General features: G+C 32.9%; 1 protein-coding gene across 1 annotated transcript in view; it reads right to left on the bottom strand.

The window, feature by feature from the left end:
• Positions 1 to 6,930: 6,930 nt before the first annotated feature.
• The window catches only part of LOC114311664 (uncharacterized), a 58,027-nt gene continuing 49,108 nt past the window's right edge, over positions 6,931 to 15,849 (bottom strand). Inside the window, exons 4-8 of the mRNA XM_082873930.1 lie at positions 13,857 to 13,926; positions 13,529 to 13,748; positions 13,264 to 13,368; positions 9,884 to 9,979; positions 6,931 to 7,341 (exon numbers count right to left, since the gene is read on the bottom strand). Of these exons, the coding sequence (XP_082730056.1) occupies positions 13,556 to 13,748; positions 13,857 to 13,926 (263 nt within the window). The 3' untranslated portion in view covers positions 6,931 to 7,341; positions 9,884 to 9,979; positions 13,264 to 13,368; positions 13,529 to 13,555. The remainder of the gene's footprint in view (positions 7,342 to 9,883; positions 9,980 to 13,263; positions 13,369 to 13,528; positions 13,749 to 13,856; positions 13,927 to 15,849) is intronic.

Below are 15,849 nucleotides of genomic sequence, written 5' to 3'. Positions count from 1 at the left end.
GGCCAAAATAGACTTAGGGTTAGAACTAAAACATAAATTCTATATTTCTTACTGAGAATTATGCGAGAAATACATTCCTATTTTTATCATTGGGTAATCAAAAGAAAGCGCTCAAGTATTAGGGTCGGCCAAAAAGAGGTGTCTGTAGTCACCTCTTAAGTGTCACTTTCTCATTGATGGAGGTCTAATTAGGTAATCTCAACCATCTTTCAATTTGTTCAGTAGCAGTGGCAGACAACTATTACTCCTGAAATTTACTATATATGGTAAGATTAATTTCTTTTCCTATTATGGAAATAAACTTTGCATATATCATATTAGTATCTATATGCAATTATTGGTCTATACATTTGTCTAAATCTTAGAAGCCTTATTTCTCTATAAATAAGGGGTTCTTCTTCTTCTTTATTGGGGAAGCTCTTTCTCTTGAAAATCTCTATAGTAGAAGCTCCAGTTCTTCACAAATTTAGCTTTAAGAGTTCTTTTTGAGCAAAACAAAGCCTTTTACCATTTTTTGCATATGTTTTATATCTGAATTAATCTTTGAACTTAGTCTCCTTGTTCCTACGAGAGTTTTACAGCTAAATCTCTGCTACTACATTATAGTTTTCAACAGTAACATATTCTATACATATGTCCTTAACAATACACTATACCAGCTATTTTTCTACTAATTCTGTTAATATTATGTTATATTTAGCCTAAATAACTGCATTATTCACATTTTTTGAGGCGTAAGACCACCTGTACACTTTCGTAGATGAAAATAGAGGATGGTAGGGGTTAAACATGCCTCTCTAACATCATAAGAATCGTGCTCAACTCCATTTGAACCCAAAGGTGTTTCTTCAGCAGTAATTTAGGAACCTTCCAAAGGCATTTTGGCTAGCCTTTCAAGCTTCCTGAACACTGTCTAACAACTCTAACGATATTTGTACACTCTGCTTAAGAAGGATCAACTAACCACATATAATTTGATATGCTAGATTAGCCTTTTAGTACCATCTCAATGACCTCCAGTAGTAAGCCCCACAAGCCCAACCACATCGGTAGTTGTCAGTAGTTGTCAGCGGCGGAGGCAAAGAGGGTCTAAGGGTCACGTGCCCCCTTAAGTTTTGGATTTTTTTTTTTTTACAAACATAAAAAAATACTTTAAATAAAAAAAATTATAAAAATATTATTTAGAGTGAAATGTCAATGACGTTTTTTAAATTATGATAACAATAATGGTTATTTTGATTGAAAATAAAGAGACTACAATAAGTCTTATTATTGTTTATGAAAATTTCAATATAGTGGTGATGTCTATTATAATTGACATGAAAAATAATTAATCTCAATAAAGATATGGAATTTATTGGATTGTTAGTTGCATTTTGACATGTGTTGTTCATCCTCCATATATTTCTTTACTATTGATTGGTGATATCACATGTCAATGATAACGCAATATTACTATTATATTGAATTTTTACTCACATTTGGTATAAAAATTACTTTATCATTATATAATTTATCTTAAAACTTATATCCACGACTTTTTTTTTTTTTGGTCCATGATAAACTAGTTACAAATAACGTTATTTTTTTTATTTTTTATTTTTCTTGAAGTCAATCGTAAAAATTTATGTGAAATATTTTTGTAAAAGTTTTTAATGTAATAATTAATAAGTGTCTTTCTGATTTAATTTCTTGAGTCCGCCCTCATATGCTAGATCACTTAAAGCCTATTTGGACCATATTCATACATCTAAGTGCATCATACCATGCCACGCGTCTGAGCATAACCTCAAAACACCTTTTCCCTTGAAATAAATACTTCAAACCAAATATTAATTTGTATCTTTAAAAAATACTCTTCATATATGTAATTTATTTAATTATTTGATTCATTTGGAATAGTCTAGGAATGTCAAGCCTGTTCGATTAACTGGTTTGTAGGGTCATGTTGACTTACAAATATATTACACAAAATAGTTCAATAGCAACTTAACTAATTAATTAATTAATAAATAAATTGTGTTGGGTTAATTTGACATGTGTAGCATGTTTAATGTTGGGTTGTAATGGGTAAGCTAGTACTATCTACCAATTTATTTATAACTTATTTATCACTTATATTACAATAAAGAAAATAAATTTGCATCTTAACCAAATTAATCTTAGTTGTGTCTCAATTAAGTAAGGTCAATTACATGTATTATTTTTGTTATCATTCTACTTTGTCAACGAGTACACAAGTAAGGATTCAAATGCATATCTTTTCTTTCCTTCCGACTAGCTCTTAGTTTTCTCGCAGATTTAGGATTCTTATAATGTATTCTCTGCACCTTCTTTTCTATGTGGGTGTAGTAACTTTCCTTCTTCGTGGACTTAGTTAAAAAATTAAATAAGTTGTCTTTCTCTTTTTGTTTCGCAGAGTGGCAAGTCCAAAGGGAAGTAAAAGTCCCCAGTTAGATTTAACAAATTAAACTATTTTTTTTGTTACATATTAATTAAAGTTAGGATTGTAAAACAAAGAAAGTTGTTTGTGCTCGACTAGTATTTGACTCGTTAAAAGTTCGTTCGAGAACTCCTTATGTAATCAAGCCAATTATAAACACATTTTAAATCTTATTAAGTTTTCAAATCAATCTTAAACAACCTATTATCGACTATGCACTATTAAAAAAAACTGCTCGAGCTTGACTCTTGTTCTACTACTTGTTAAAAATTTGTTCAAGATTAACTTGTTATGTAAATAAGCCAAGTTTGATCGTTGTTAAATATTTGTGCACTATAAAAACAAATAAGTTACTCGAGCTCAACTCGTATTTGACTTGTTAAAAATTTGTTTGAGATAAACTTGTTACTTAAATATACCAAGTTTGAATATGCTTTGAAAATGAACAGGTTTTCAAACCAATGTTGAACAAACTATTACTCGTTTGCAACCTAGTTAAAGGCTTTCCCTCATAATATTTTCACTTATGATAGATTATATAACTTTTTATTACCTTTAAATTTACACATATTCCTTATAGATAATCAAACCATAAACAAGCTAAGGGTTACATAGGTTAATACTTAATAGCATACATCTAATTGAACAATTCCATATCAATATTTTGTAGGTCGCATAAAAAATTATCGTCTAGAAAGGTTTGTGGTCTCCATATGTATTTAATTGAACAAATTCTATGTCAATTTTTCTGTCAGTCAAATTACCGTCTATAAAGATCTATGGTCTCCATATGTATTTAGTTGAACAAATTTTATGTCAATTTTTTTTTTGTTGGTCAAATTACCGTCTAAAATTAAACAAATTTTATGCCAATTTTTTTTGTTAGTCTAATTGCTGTCTACAAAGGTTCGTGTTCTTCATATGTACTTAATTGAACGAATTCTATGCCAATTCTTTTGTTAGTCAAATTACTATCTATAAAGATCTATGGTCTCCATATGTATTTAATTGAACAAATTCTATTTCAATTTTTTTGTTAGTCAAATTAGTGTCCACAAAGGTCACTGGTCTCCTCATGTATTTAATTGAATAAATTGTATGTGAGTTTTTTATTAGTCAAATTACCATCTACAAAGGTTCATGGTCTCCATAGATATTTAATTGATCAAATTCTTTTGTTAATCGAATTACTGTATACAAAGGTCTGTGGTCTCTATATGTATCCAATTGAACAAATTCTATGTCAAATTTTTTTTTGTTAGTCTAATCACTCTCTACAAAAAGTCCATGGTCTCCATATGTATTTAATTGAACAAATTATATGTGAATTTTCCATTTCTTTTTCTTAGCATTCCATTATTGACTAGCATTCGATTTATGAAGTTTGTTAACATGAGCTATTAAGGTAGATGTTAGTAGGGGCAGAATAAAAAATTATGTCTAGAGGGCTAGGGTGTGGATAAAAAAAATTGAATTAGTTTTAGTATATGATTAATCGAATATAATTTCTTACTTAAACTTTGTGAAAATTATGTTATATTCATAAGGAGAAAATTAAATAAATTTAACAAGTCATTTTTTCATAATAGTTATTTATTTATTTATTTTTATACATTATCATAGTTGTACATTATGAAGAAAAGCTTTTATATATAAATGAAAATAGATATTTATATGGTGTAACCAAAGACTCCCTAGAAAATAGATATACAGGTAACAACCCGTTCCTAGGAGTATAAAATCATCACAGCCTGGCCTTGCTTGGGCTCATGCAAAAAATCGGGTTGATAAAAATTATGTAACAATGATAAAAATTACACCCATATAGCATTACTTATTTTGTTTTTATTGCAATATTTGCGTACAATTTTTTATTTTTATTTTTTATATAGCACTACTTGTTCTATAATATGAAAAAAGTATCTATATAATATTATTTTCTTTTCTATTTTTTGTTTTGCAAATATACATCTATTTTAATATTGATCGGGAAAATTATTGCAAATTTAATGATATTCTTTTTTTAATTTTTTTTATAATTATAAAAATGTATATTTTAATATATTTACGTACAATATTTTCGCTATTTCCTTCCCCTCTCTTCTCATTTATTTTACTTTTTCTTCCATCTTCAACCCTTCTTTTTTCATTGTTTTTCTGCTTTTATTTTTTATTTTCTTATTAGCAAAAATTAGTAATTAGTTATTAGATTAACATCTAAGGGAGTTGAACTCACACCTTTTACTTTTTCTTCCATCTTCAACCCTTATTTTTTCATTGTTTTTCTGCTTTTATTTTTTATTTTCTAATTAGCAAAAATTAGTAATTAGTTATTAGATTAACATCTAAGGGAGTTGAACTCACATATTCTCCTAACAAACACTAAAGTCTTGCCTCCTATTATACTCCTAAGAGTGTAACTCAAAATTTCTCCTTAAGAGAGACTTAGTGACCAAAGGACTAGCCACGCAAGTGGTTTAACATAGTGACTACATTGGTACAAATACAATCAAATACCATTACTCGTCTTCCCATCTTTTAATTTTCTTTTGGGAAGTGATTTATTTTTAGTAAATTTTTGATTAAAATATGAAGTGAAAAATGAAAGTGTTTGTAAATGACTCTAATTTTTATTTTATTTTTTATGGAAAATATGCAAAAAAATAAAAAATGAGTTTTTATTTTTTATATGAGTTTTAAGCTTTTTGATTTTTGAATAAGTTTTTAACTATTTTAATACCAAACTTCTCCCCGATCATAAAGCATTGCAAATATCATTTCGTTCGTTTATAGTTTAAAGCTATGCACAATAAAATTACAAGAAAATCTATAGTCGTGCCTCTGGTTAGAGTAAAGAAAAATCTTGCCGTCCTTGTTTGTCATCTTCTAAAAAAATTAAAAAGTCAAAAAGTTACTATCTTATTTAAGTCATATCATCTTATTTAAGTCATATCACCTCTCTATCACATCACTTCAAACCCAACCCATACCCAACTCATATTTTATAAAAAGTCAAAAAGTGCATTTATTTAGAATATCCCAAAAGTGTACTGTTTTGATTTCCCCCAAATATTTAGGTTGTATTCGGTTGATAAATTTTAGTAAGGATTTGAAAAGAAAAAGAAAAAGTTGTGTGAAATGTCGATAAAATGTCTATATTTTATTCGCATTTTACATACTTTTTCCCTTTCATTTGCTAAATCTTCAACCAAATTTATTAACCAAAATAATATTAGGAATGTTTGGTTAATGATTTATAGTTGTGTTTGATTATCATGAATAATGGTGGTTGTTATTTTTTGTTTTTATAATTGTGTATAGTAGTTGTCTTGGTTTAGAAATTTTGTGATCCTAGATTATGATATAGTAGTGATGGTTATGAAACAAATAAATGGCGGACATTAATATTTACAGCTTGAGGGTGGGTCTAGCGGAAAGCTGAGGAATTCGCAACAGCTAAATCACAATCTTCGGACGAGCTCATATTGACATAAGGCTGCCTATTTTCAATGCTGGGAGTGAAGCAAGAAAAATCTGTCATTTGAGGCCTTTCACGGCCATAATAATATCAACAAGCCTGAAACTCTAGTTAATAAATCAAAAGAGGGATGAACCGGATTTGGGTTAGTACAAATGTTTCAGGATCAATACTCTAAGATAATAAGAAGAGAAAATCTCTTTACGCTTTACTAATATAGTTATATAGGTTTTCTTGCTTTCTTCGCATGCTTTCGGGGTCGTGTTCGTGTCGTGATATTTTGAATGTGTCAAAATTATCATAATAATAACCTAACTCATGTATTATTTCGTGTTATTGTGTCATGTCATTTCTAATTTGTATCCAATTTGTATAGTATTAATGTGTCATGTAAAAATGTTTTACCATAAGCTAAAAATATCTAGTGTATAAAAAATATAAAAAAAAAATTCTTCACAATTTAATTTTTATGAAACTAATCTATATTGAATGAAATTATTCATAAGAATATTTGATTTCAATTCAATTTGATTTTCTTAATTTACAAAAACAATAGCTTATTATTATTATTATATATATATATATATATATATTTACTAAATTAACTCAAACAGTAGACAAATAAATTTTCAATTGAAAACAAAAACAAAACCTTTATTAGCTTTCAAATCCTATTTTACATGCTTTTTTCTTAGTTAGATGGGAGTTATATAAGAGATTAAAAAATGTCATAACACCCTTTAATAGAAATAATATTAAATATGTAACTAATTTTCATTATAGCAATTATTCGTGTCAGCTTTGTTCTATACAAATTTGTCAGTAATCCAACCTATTTAATATTCGTGCTAACGAGTTGTGCCATATACATATTCATGTAGATTTGAATCGTATTATCATATCAAAAATTCCTGCCTTAATCATGTAGTGCAGTTTAATTTTAATGAAGTGTTCATGCCTTTTTGGGGAGAGAGAGAGTGTGTGTGCGCGCGCGCGCACTGTGAACACATTAAACATCTATTAGCAATATTATTCCATATATGCACATTGAAATCCAATAATACAAGCATATGCTTTGTGTAGTTTCCCACTAAAAATAAATGTACGCATACAATTTCCACAAGACGAGGAGGTAAACCTTTTCCTACCACCTCTGGTTCATTTCCATGTCTCACTAAAATTAATTTCATACATACAAAACAATTTGTATAAGAATACCATCAAACCTAGTAAATCCTCTCTGCAGTAGATACAGGATGCAAGAAAACGACAATAATAGTTATATTATCTTTGCTTCCACGTTCAGCAGCCTCGGTTGCCAATCTCTTTGAGCACATCCCAGGCTCTTTCACTGTGTCCTTTATTATGCAAACAATCTCTGCGTTGCTCATAACATCCTAGAGCCATCGCTAGCCATAACCTGACAGTCGAACACATATTGTTACTCTCTCTATAAAAATGTGATATGCTAACAAGTCACAACCATCCATCATAAATAAAGCAAAATTTTGAAAATGGTCTGATTACAAATGAAACATACATCATAAGCATTTGAATTAAATAAGAATTATTGGGAAAAGCATAAAGGTCGCAAAATTATCTAGGGTTTTACTTCCCACCCCCCTTTTCAGCCACTGTAATTTTTTTCAAAAGATTATTTTTTAGAGATCACTAAACTAAATAATATAACTCCAAGTTCAGAAATATGAGAAACATGTGAAGGGAGGTGTTAACAGTTGATATTGGTAATATGACAAGAAGGTTGAATATGAAGAGATAATAAAAATAGAAAAGAGAGAAGAAAGAACACAAAAAGTTAACGTGGTTCAGTCAATCTTGGCCTACGTCCACACATACAAAGCCCTATGGGCTACATCTTTTATTCACACTAGTTAATCCTCTTGATTACATGGTACACCATATATATAGTGGGAGATACAATCAAATCCCTTCAATTATGGATCTTCATATATTTTGATATCTTTAACACTATAATATTATCTCAAACTTAACCAGTCCCAAATATACTAGAGAGGTTATCTTCCTAATATTAGGTATGGACTGTATCACTTTACATGTAGTTCTATGGAAGTTCAATCGTCAGAACACTCTCTCATTCTAGGCTTACTCCACACCCTCCTTGTTTTGTCTTATTTCAATGCTTTGAAACCATGAGGTGTGAATGGGGAGGGAAGAGATAGGGCAAGGTCGCTAGAATTTTTTTATTTTTAGAACCGAAAAACAAAGGCATAAACCATAATCGTTCAAATTGTGGTATACGATCTCTTTTGAATGATCTGAGTGCCTACCTGTGTTATGCACTAACAAACGAAAAGCATAATACAAATTAGAATAATTACAAGTCTGCCAAGATAATTTTTTTTTTTTTTTTGATAACTCAGCATCTGGCCCACTAGACCGACTACTCTGGAAGACCAATCCCACCATCCACTAGTGGCGGGTCGGGCAAAGTCCCATATGAACTGGTCTCGAGAAATTGTTTGCACTTAGTAGATTTTGAAGGGAGCACACCCTAGGCTCAGGTCTTGACCACTAGGCCAACCCCTTGGGGTTAGTCTGCCAAGATACTTGTATTCTATTTTTAACTGTAAACATAACAAAAGAATAAGGGTTGAATTCAAGAAGCCTCAAAATGCTTCAAATGAAAGAGAAATTAGACCTATGGTTTAGTTTTGATATTGTCTATGATGCTTTTGTTGGTTGTGTTTTACAGTGATATATGTTTGATATTTCACAATACAAAATTAGTGAGTGGCTACCAAATGATAAACTTGTACTTTGAATTGTCAATATCCTTTGGTGTTAGGTATTGGATAGCTTAATGAAATATGAGAATGTAACATGATTTTGTCATTAGTATTTGATGAATAATTCATTACAAAAGGAGTACAAGTGTTTTTAAAAGTTTTACATTTTTCCTGCTGTAATGATTGAGATTAAAAAGCTCCAAAATAAGTCTATGATATTTGTTTTATGATTAAATGTTCATTATCTAAATTATTTTGGAGTTAGAAAGGGTTTTGGATGAGTTTGAGATGCTTAACACGTGAAAATCTTAAAAACATTGAAGGTCTTGAGTCGACCTCAAATAAATGAGTCGACCCTGAACTCCAATTGTCGTGCAAGATAAAAGGATTAGTCAACTCCTTGACAAAATAAATCGAATCCCTTAAGAAAAGTTCTGAGAGCTTCAGATTTCACCTAGATTCAAAATAAGTTGACTCCTTCACAAAATTTAAATTCTAAAATATGCAACAGCTACTTCGTTTCAAGTGCTAGAGACGCATTTACTGCATTGGAACGACCAAAATGAGATGAAGGGCAATAAAAACAAGATTTTTACATGTCTACAAACATGGGATGAAGGATTAAATGTAATACCCATCAAGATCTTTCAAGTTTTGAGCTTCAACTTCCATATTCTTTTGCATTTGAGCTTTGTTGTTTAAATTCAACTCCTTAAAGAGTTTATTGTTCTAAAACCTTGTGTTACTTCTTTTCCACATCATTCGTAAAAGGGTTTTTAAACTATTGGGATTAATGGAGTGTTTGTGGGAAACACTTGGAGAAAATCTTGTTCTGTAAGGCTACAGATTTCAAACTTCAATAATATATCTCAGGATTATTCTATTGTCTTGCTAATAACATTTCCAAGTATGGGACCTCCTAAATTGGGGGCCTACAAATTTCAAATTGCAAGAACATGAATTGTGCTATGATCATCCAGGCACTACAAAAAATTGTGTTTGGTAATGGCATATAGAACAAATGCCTTTAAAGTGATTAAAGCAGATACAACTGCAGTTATTTAAAATTTCTGATTTCCCTAGAAACTGTACATAAAAGTTTATCTAGAAGCCACAAATCCATTTATTAGTTTGTCGTAGTACACAAATAACAAACCCCAGATAACAGAAGATCATCAGATCAAAGGACCTTACCAAGTATTCATCTTCTACATACAGTATGGTCTCAGTTATCTCAGGTTCTGTAGTCACAACAGGCTTCATATCATCGTCACCAATAGACAGCGTAACCTGTAAAAAATATGTGATTAATAAACTTCAAATTCAACCACAAATTATTGATTATTGCTTTCACATCATGCTGAATACTGGAAGCACGGGCAAAGAGTGGGGCCGGGCAGGGACCATGTGTTCCTGTTTACCCACCCTCTTCGTGTTTCTTTATTTTTTAAATCTAGTTTACAGAAACCTCATTAAATAGAAACCAACCTTTTGTTTCTAATTCATTATTTAGAATTTAAAAAATAAAATAAATAAAATATCAGCTATTAGCTTAGTGCTATCTCTTAATACCCAAAAAGATAAGGTGCAAGGTTCAGGCCCTCCCAAGACATGAAGGAAAAATAAAAATAAAGGAATATATAACTTTAACAAATTAAAGAAAAAATGTTTGCCTACTGTAGGTGTGCTTTGTTGGTGGACATGCTAGCAAGTTTGGTTGAGAACTATGAATCTTCCTATACTCAACCTATTGTTGTATTTAATTTTAGCAACACCACACAGAGAACCAAAATCAATGTTTTAGGGTAAATCATATTAATATATATACATACATACATATATATACACATATGTAGGTTTAGAGAAAAGAAACAGTTAGGGAATGAGTTAGACTTCATTCCCTTTTATATTGATAATTCTGATCAATTTCCTATTCTAACAACATATATATTTTTAGGGTAAATTACAGTAAACCCCCCTCAACTATGACCCATTGTCAAGTTAAAAATCAATGTTTAAAAATTCAACACTCAACCCGCTTATAGTTTTGTTTTGTAACTCTAAACCTCTTCTGTCATCACACCGGTAGTCATTTGGCATAAATGTATCATACTGTAATTAAAAATTTATGACTAAAAAAGCCTTATTATATATACATACATCGTATATATATACACAACCAGCAACTCTACATGGCCAGAAATGCCAAGCCATAACCATACCAACTAGAGAACCCTTATTAGCCAAGCCATTATGATTTGATAAAAAAGTTCCACAGCAAAAGAATTGTGGTTTTTGATGGTGATACGTTGATTAGGTGGGGGGATTTTAGTGGACATATGTTGAATTAATATAGGGCTTTTAGTGTATTGGGGTGTTTGATCAGTGGGAGGGAGGCTGTGGGAAAGGGGTTTCGGCTTGGTGGGAATCGAAAGGGGAGGTGGTGAGTGGTATTTGGCATAAATGTATCATACTGTAATTAAAAATTTATGACTAAAAAAGCCTTATTATATATACATACATCGTATATATATACACAACCAGCAACTCTACATGGCCAGAAATGCCAAGCCATAACCATACCAACTAGAGAACCCTTATTAGCCAAGCCATTATGATTTGATAAAAAAGTTCCACAGCAAAAGAATTGTGGTTTTTGATGGTGATACGTTGATTAGGTGGGGGGATTTTAGTGGACATATGTTGAATTAATATAGGGCTTTTAGTGTATTGGGGTGTTTGATCAGTGGGAGGGAGGCTGTGGGAAAGGGGTTTCGGCTTGGTGGGAATCGAAAGGGGAGGTGGTGAGTGGTGGGGGAAATAAGGTGGTGGTGCAGAGATGGGAGGAGGGAGGAACAATGAAGGAGATGCCATTGGTTAAAGAAAGAAAAAAAAAGGAGTTGGTGTAGGCTGGAAGAGGGGTTGCATGTGGCAAGTGAGATGAAGAGAGGTGGGCCATTGTCTTCAACCACCGTTGTTGCCATTGCCATTGCCATTGCCATTGCCGTAAGCTGTTGTAGCCATTGCCAACCCCTCATCTCTCTCTCTCTCTCTTCAATGAGTTCAAAACCCCAAGCCCTTAAACAACACCCCCATCTCCATTGCCACCCCCAAACTTCACTCCCTTTGTTGATCATTAGGTCCTGCAAAAATATGGGATTGTTGTGGTGATTCACAGTGGCTGACTTTACTCCCTTTGTCAAATGAATTTGTTGTGTTTGTTAATCGGAATTGTGGAGACACTGTGGAATTAAGGGTTTGGGATTGAATTGATTTGATTAGGGTTTGGAAGAAATTAGGTAGTGGTTGAAGAAGATAATGGTAGTCTGGTAGCAATACAATTGAAGGGTAAAAGGGTAACTTAATAATTTCTGTTAACAGTGTTAATGACTTTTGCAATTCATATACTTCAAGGGGGGTAAGTGTTGCCTTTAAAACATTAAGGGGGCAACTCAAAAATAGGTCATAGTTAAGGGGGGTTTAATGTAATTTACCCTATGTTTTTACTGTACTGTTGTGAGCTGATTGTAAAGTGTAATGTATATACCTGAAAGTTGTACCTGTACTATTTCTTTTGTGTAATGTAATGGGATTTGAGTAGGGAGGAAAGAGAGTTCAGTGTGTGCTACTTTTATAAACACACACAATATGAAGCAAGTCTGGTTATTGAAATCTAAATCATTTGCTTTGTTATTCGTTTCCATTTTTGTTGTTGAACCCTTGAACGCTAAATTAGGCTTTAAAACATACATCATACATCAATCACCCTACTCTTTTGAATCAGTCCACATCTAATATGAACTTTTTTTTTTGGGTGAATAATCTAATATGAACTTACAATAGAAGATCTCACTATTTTAACTTAATAATCTTAACTAGCCTTAAACCCTTAACCATCATGCCTTAGATTTCTAATATGAAATTGGGGTGGGGTGTGACAACCAGCCACTGATTTGCCCCAAAAATCCTAACCTCAAGGAGCAACCACTCCTATTCACCAGTCTCTAGACCTCCAAAAGCCTATGCGCCCTCTGAGAGGTTGAGACTGCCCAAAAGACCTCTCTTCAGGAATTAAGAAGCTTCTTTTGAGCCAACAAAGGAACTTCAAATCCCAACATCAGGGATCTTTCCAGAGATCTACCCTTTTTCGCGACCCACATCTTCTTGTGATCAACCTCGTCAACAACCACATCGAATGCTTTGAGCCCAACTTGCATAATGTTCCTCTTCATGGTGACAACTGATGAACCCTCCATACAACTACCAGCCGATGCAAGACACAAGGAGCCTCCTCGCTACGCTCAGAAGTTGGAGTAGGATGCGAGGACCAACTCCTTACCTTTTATATTTTCTCTCATGTTTTAGTGATCATAAGTATTTTTGGTAATCATAATGCTCAAGATATCCCTAGATATGGGTTGTAGTGGTGGTCCATGTGTCTTAACACTTGGTGCAAAAAGAATTTGACGAAACAAGTTTATATTATATACTTCCTCACAATAGACAACCATATTAGAAGACAATAGTCTACACATTTTTCTAGAATATCGTTAAGTAAAGGATAAGAAGAAAACCTGGAGAGCAGCCTGCCCAACCCTCTACGTGTCAACTTGCCATTTGACCTGTCCCCCTTCACTGATAATATGTTCTCTCTCCTCGGGACAACTTGCAACATGATCCTACAGCATCAAGTTGAATTAGTTGGAGAACAATTTAACCCATTTGGGTAAGCAAAGGAGACAATTTTTAATAAAATAAGTTTAAAAAGGTCCATGTTTTATTCTAATAGAATGTTTCAACTACACAGTCATTTAGTTGATAAATCAAGTCCGATCTCACCTTACTTAGAGCATAAGCACTGCCAGCTCAGCATAGCATTGCCTTGCAATCGCCAGCATTAGCAACAAAAAGCTTGTTTCTGACTATAAGAGCCACAATGGCTGTGCAACCAGGATGCCAGTCTTTCTGAATAACTCCCTTAGATTTACGATGGGAATCCAATTCATTCCTGAATGCAACATCTGTCTTGACAAATGCTTCTAGTAATGCATCGGACGGACTGCATTGTTATCAAATACAAAATAAAAATATGTACTTCTTATTAAATAGATTTATATATAGATTATAGAATGTAAAGAGCCCACAAGAATAATAGAATGGAAGAAACCTTTTTATGGAACCAAGACTTTGCAAAAATCCTGGTAAAGCTCGAGCAGAAAACTCAGCAGCTGCTGCACCTGCATTTGATCTTGCCATTTTTATTGTAATCTAGAGCAACTAATGCACGACACATAGGCTATGTTTGGAAACAACCAAAAAGAATTATAAAAAAAAAGAAAAAAAAAAAGGAATTCTTCAAGAATTTAAACATTTATTTCTTAAAACTAATTTCCAAAATAATTCCATTTTGTAATAGTTGGGCTTTGTAATGCTCATTATGCCATTTTGGTTTCATTAAGAAACACTTCAAGTGATGCCCAAGCAATTGTTTATTAATTAATATTGTGATCACCCACATGAGCTTTAGTTCTCATTAAAATCCACTGTTGCTTGAGTTTGGTACCAAATACACCAATAGGATGAAAATAAGTAGCTCTTAATTTATGACGCACCTCGATGACCATCAAAGATTCCAAACACATGGATATCCTTCTCACCGCACATTGGGGCATAAGAAAGTGAGTGTCCTCCATTGTCTCCCTTCTTCCACAAGTACCGAAGGATCCCCAAGACAACACTAGATGGTATCACTACAAGAAAAGTGGACTTATGAGACGGAACTTTTTGCGACGACACAACTTGCCGTCTCAAAAAATGTGACTTTTTGAGACGACACAACTTGCCGTCGCAACAAATGTGACTTTTTGCGACGGCACTACTTGCCGTCTCAAAAAATGTGACTTTTTGAGACGGCACAACTTGCCGTCGCAAAAAATGTGACTTTTGGAGACGGCACAACTTCCTGTCTAAAAAAATGTGACTATTTGAGACGGCATAACTTGCTGTTGCAAAAAAAAGAGTATTTCTGACGACAGAAATTGCTGTCGCAAAAAAAAAAAGGTACCAGCTGCAGTCGCAAAAAAAAAAAAAGAAAACGGAAGAGTTTTTTGCGATTGTAATACGTACCGTTGCAAAAAAAATTTTAAAAAAAAATATATATATATATATATTGTGGCTTTGAGACGGCTTCATATATATATAGTCATAAAATGGTTTAAATAAATGCAACGGTATTTTTCTGTTACAAAAAAAAATAAAAAAATAAAAACGTCGTCTTACTCTTTTGAACATTTCTCTTTTCACCCATTTTTTCATCTTTCTATCTCTCTGTCTCTCTTCTCTCTCTCTCACTTATCTCTGTCTGTCTGTCTCTCTCTTCCTCTGTGTCTCTGTCTCTTTTATCTCTCTCTCTCTCATCACTCTTCTTTCTCTGTCTGTCTCTTTCTCTCTATGTCTCTGTCTCTCTTCTCTCTCTCTCTCTCTCTCTCTCACTCATCACTCTTCTCTGTCTGTCTGTCTGTCTCTCGTCCATCTTTCTTCTCTCTCTTCTCTCTCTGTCTCTCTTCTCTCTCGCTATCTCTCTTCTCTCTCTGTCTTTCTTTTCTCTCTTCTCTTTATCTCTCTCGCTATCTCGCTCATCTCTCTCTGTCTCTCTCTCGTTTATCCCTTTTCGCTCTTTCTCTCTCTCTCTCTCTGTCTATATCTTTTCATCCATTTTTTCATCTTCATCACTCTTCTCTGTCTGTCCGTTTGTCTATCTGACTCTCTCTCTCTGCGTCTCACTCATCTATCTCTTCTCTTTTCTCTCTGTCTCTTTCGCTCATCTCTCTTCTCTTTACTCATCTCTCTTCTCTTTATGTCTCTCGCTCATCTCTCCTCTCTATCTTTCTCTGTCTCTCTCATCCATCTCTCTTTTCTCTATGTCTCTTTTCTGTCTCTCACTCTCTATCTATTTCTCTTTTTCTCTCTCTCTCCCACTGTGTTTGTGTTGCTCACAGCACTCCCGTCTTCTCTATTTACTGAGCTCCCTCTCGATTTATCGATCCACTACAAGAAAATGCACTTTTAGCGACCACTTTGTCTCTCTCTCGCTCATCACTCTGTCTCTCTCTCTCTCTCTCTCTCTCTCTCTTCTCTATCTGTCTCTCACTCATTTCTCT

The sequence above is a fragment of the Camellia sinensis genome, chromosome 6 (assembly GCF_055761805.1).
Source record: "Camellia sinensis isolate YWXY chromosome 6, ASM5576180v1, whole genome shotgun sequence".
NCBI lineage: Eukaryota > Viridiplantae > Streptophyta > Magnoliopsida > Ericales > Theaceae > Camellia > Camellia sinensis.
The sequence above is the reverse complement of the archived record's forward strand: the minus strand, read 5'-3'. Positions and strand labels throughout refer to the sequence as shown.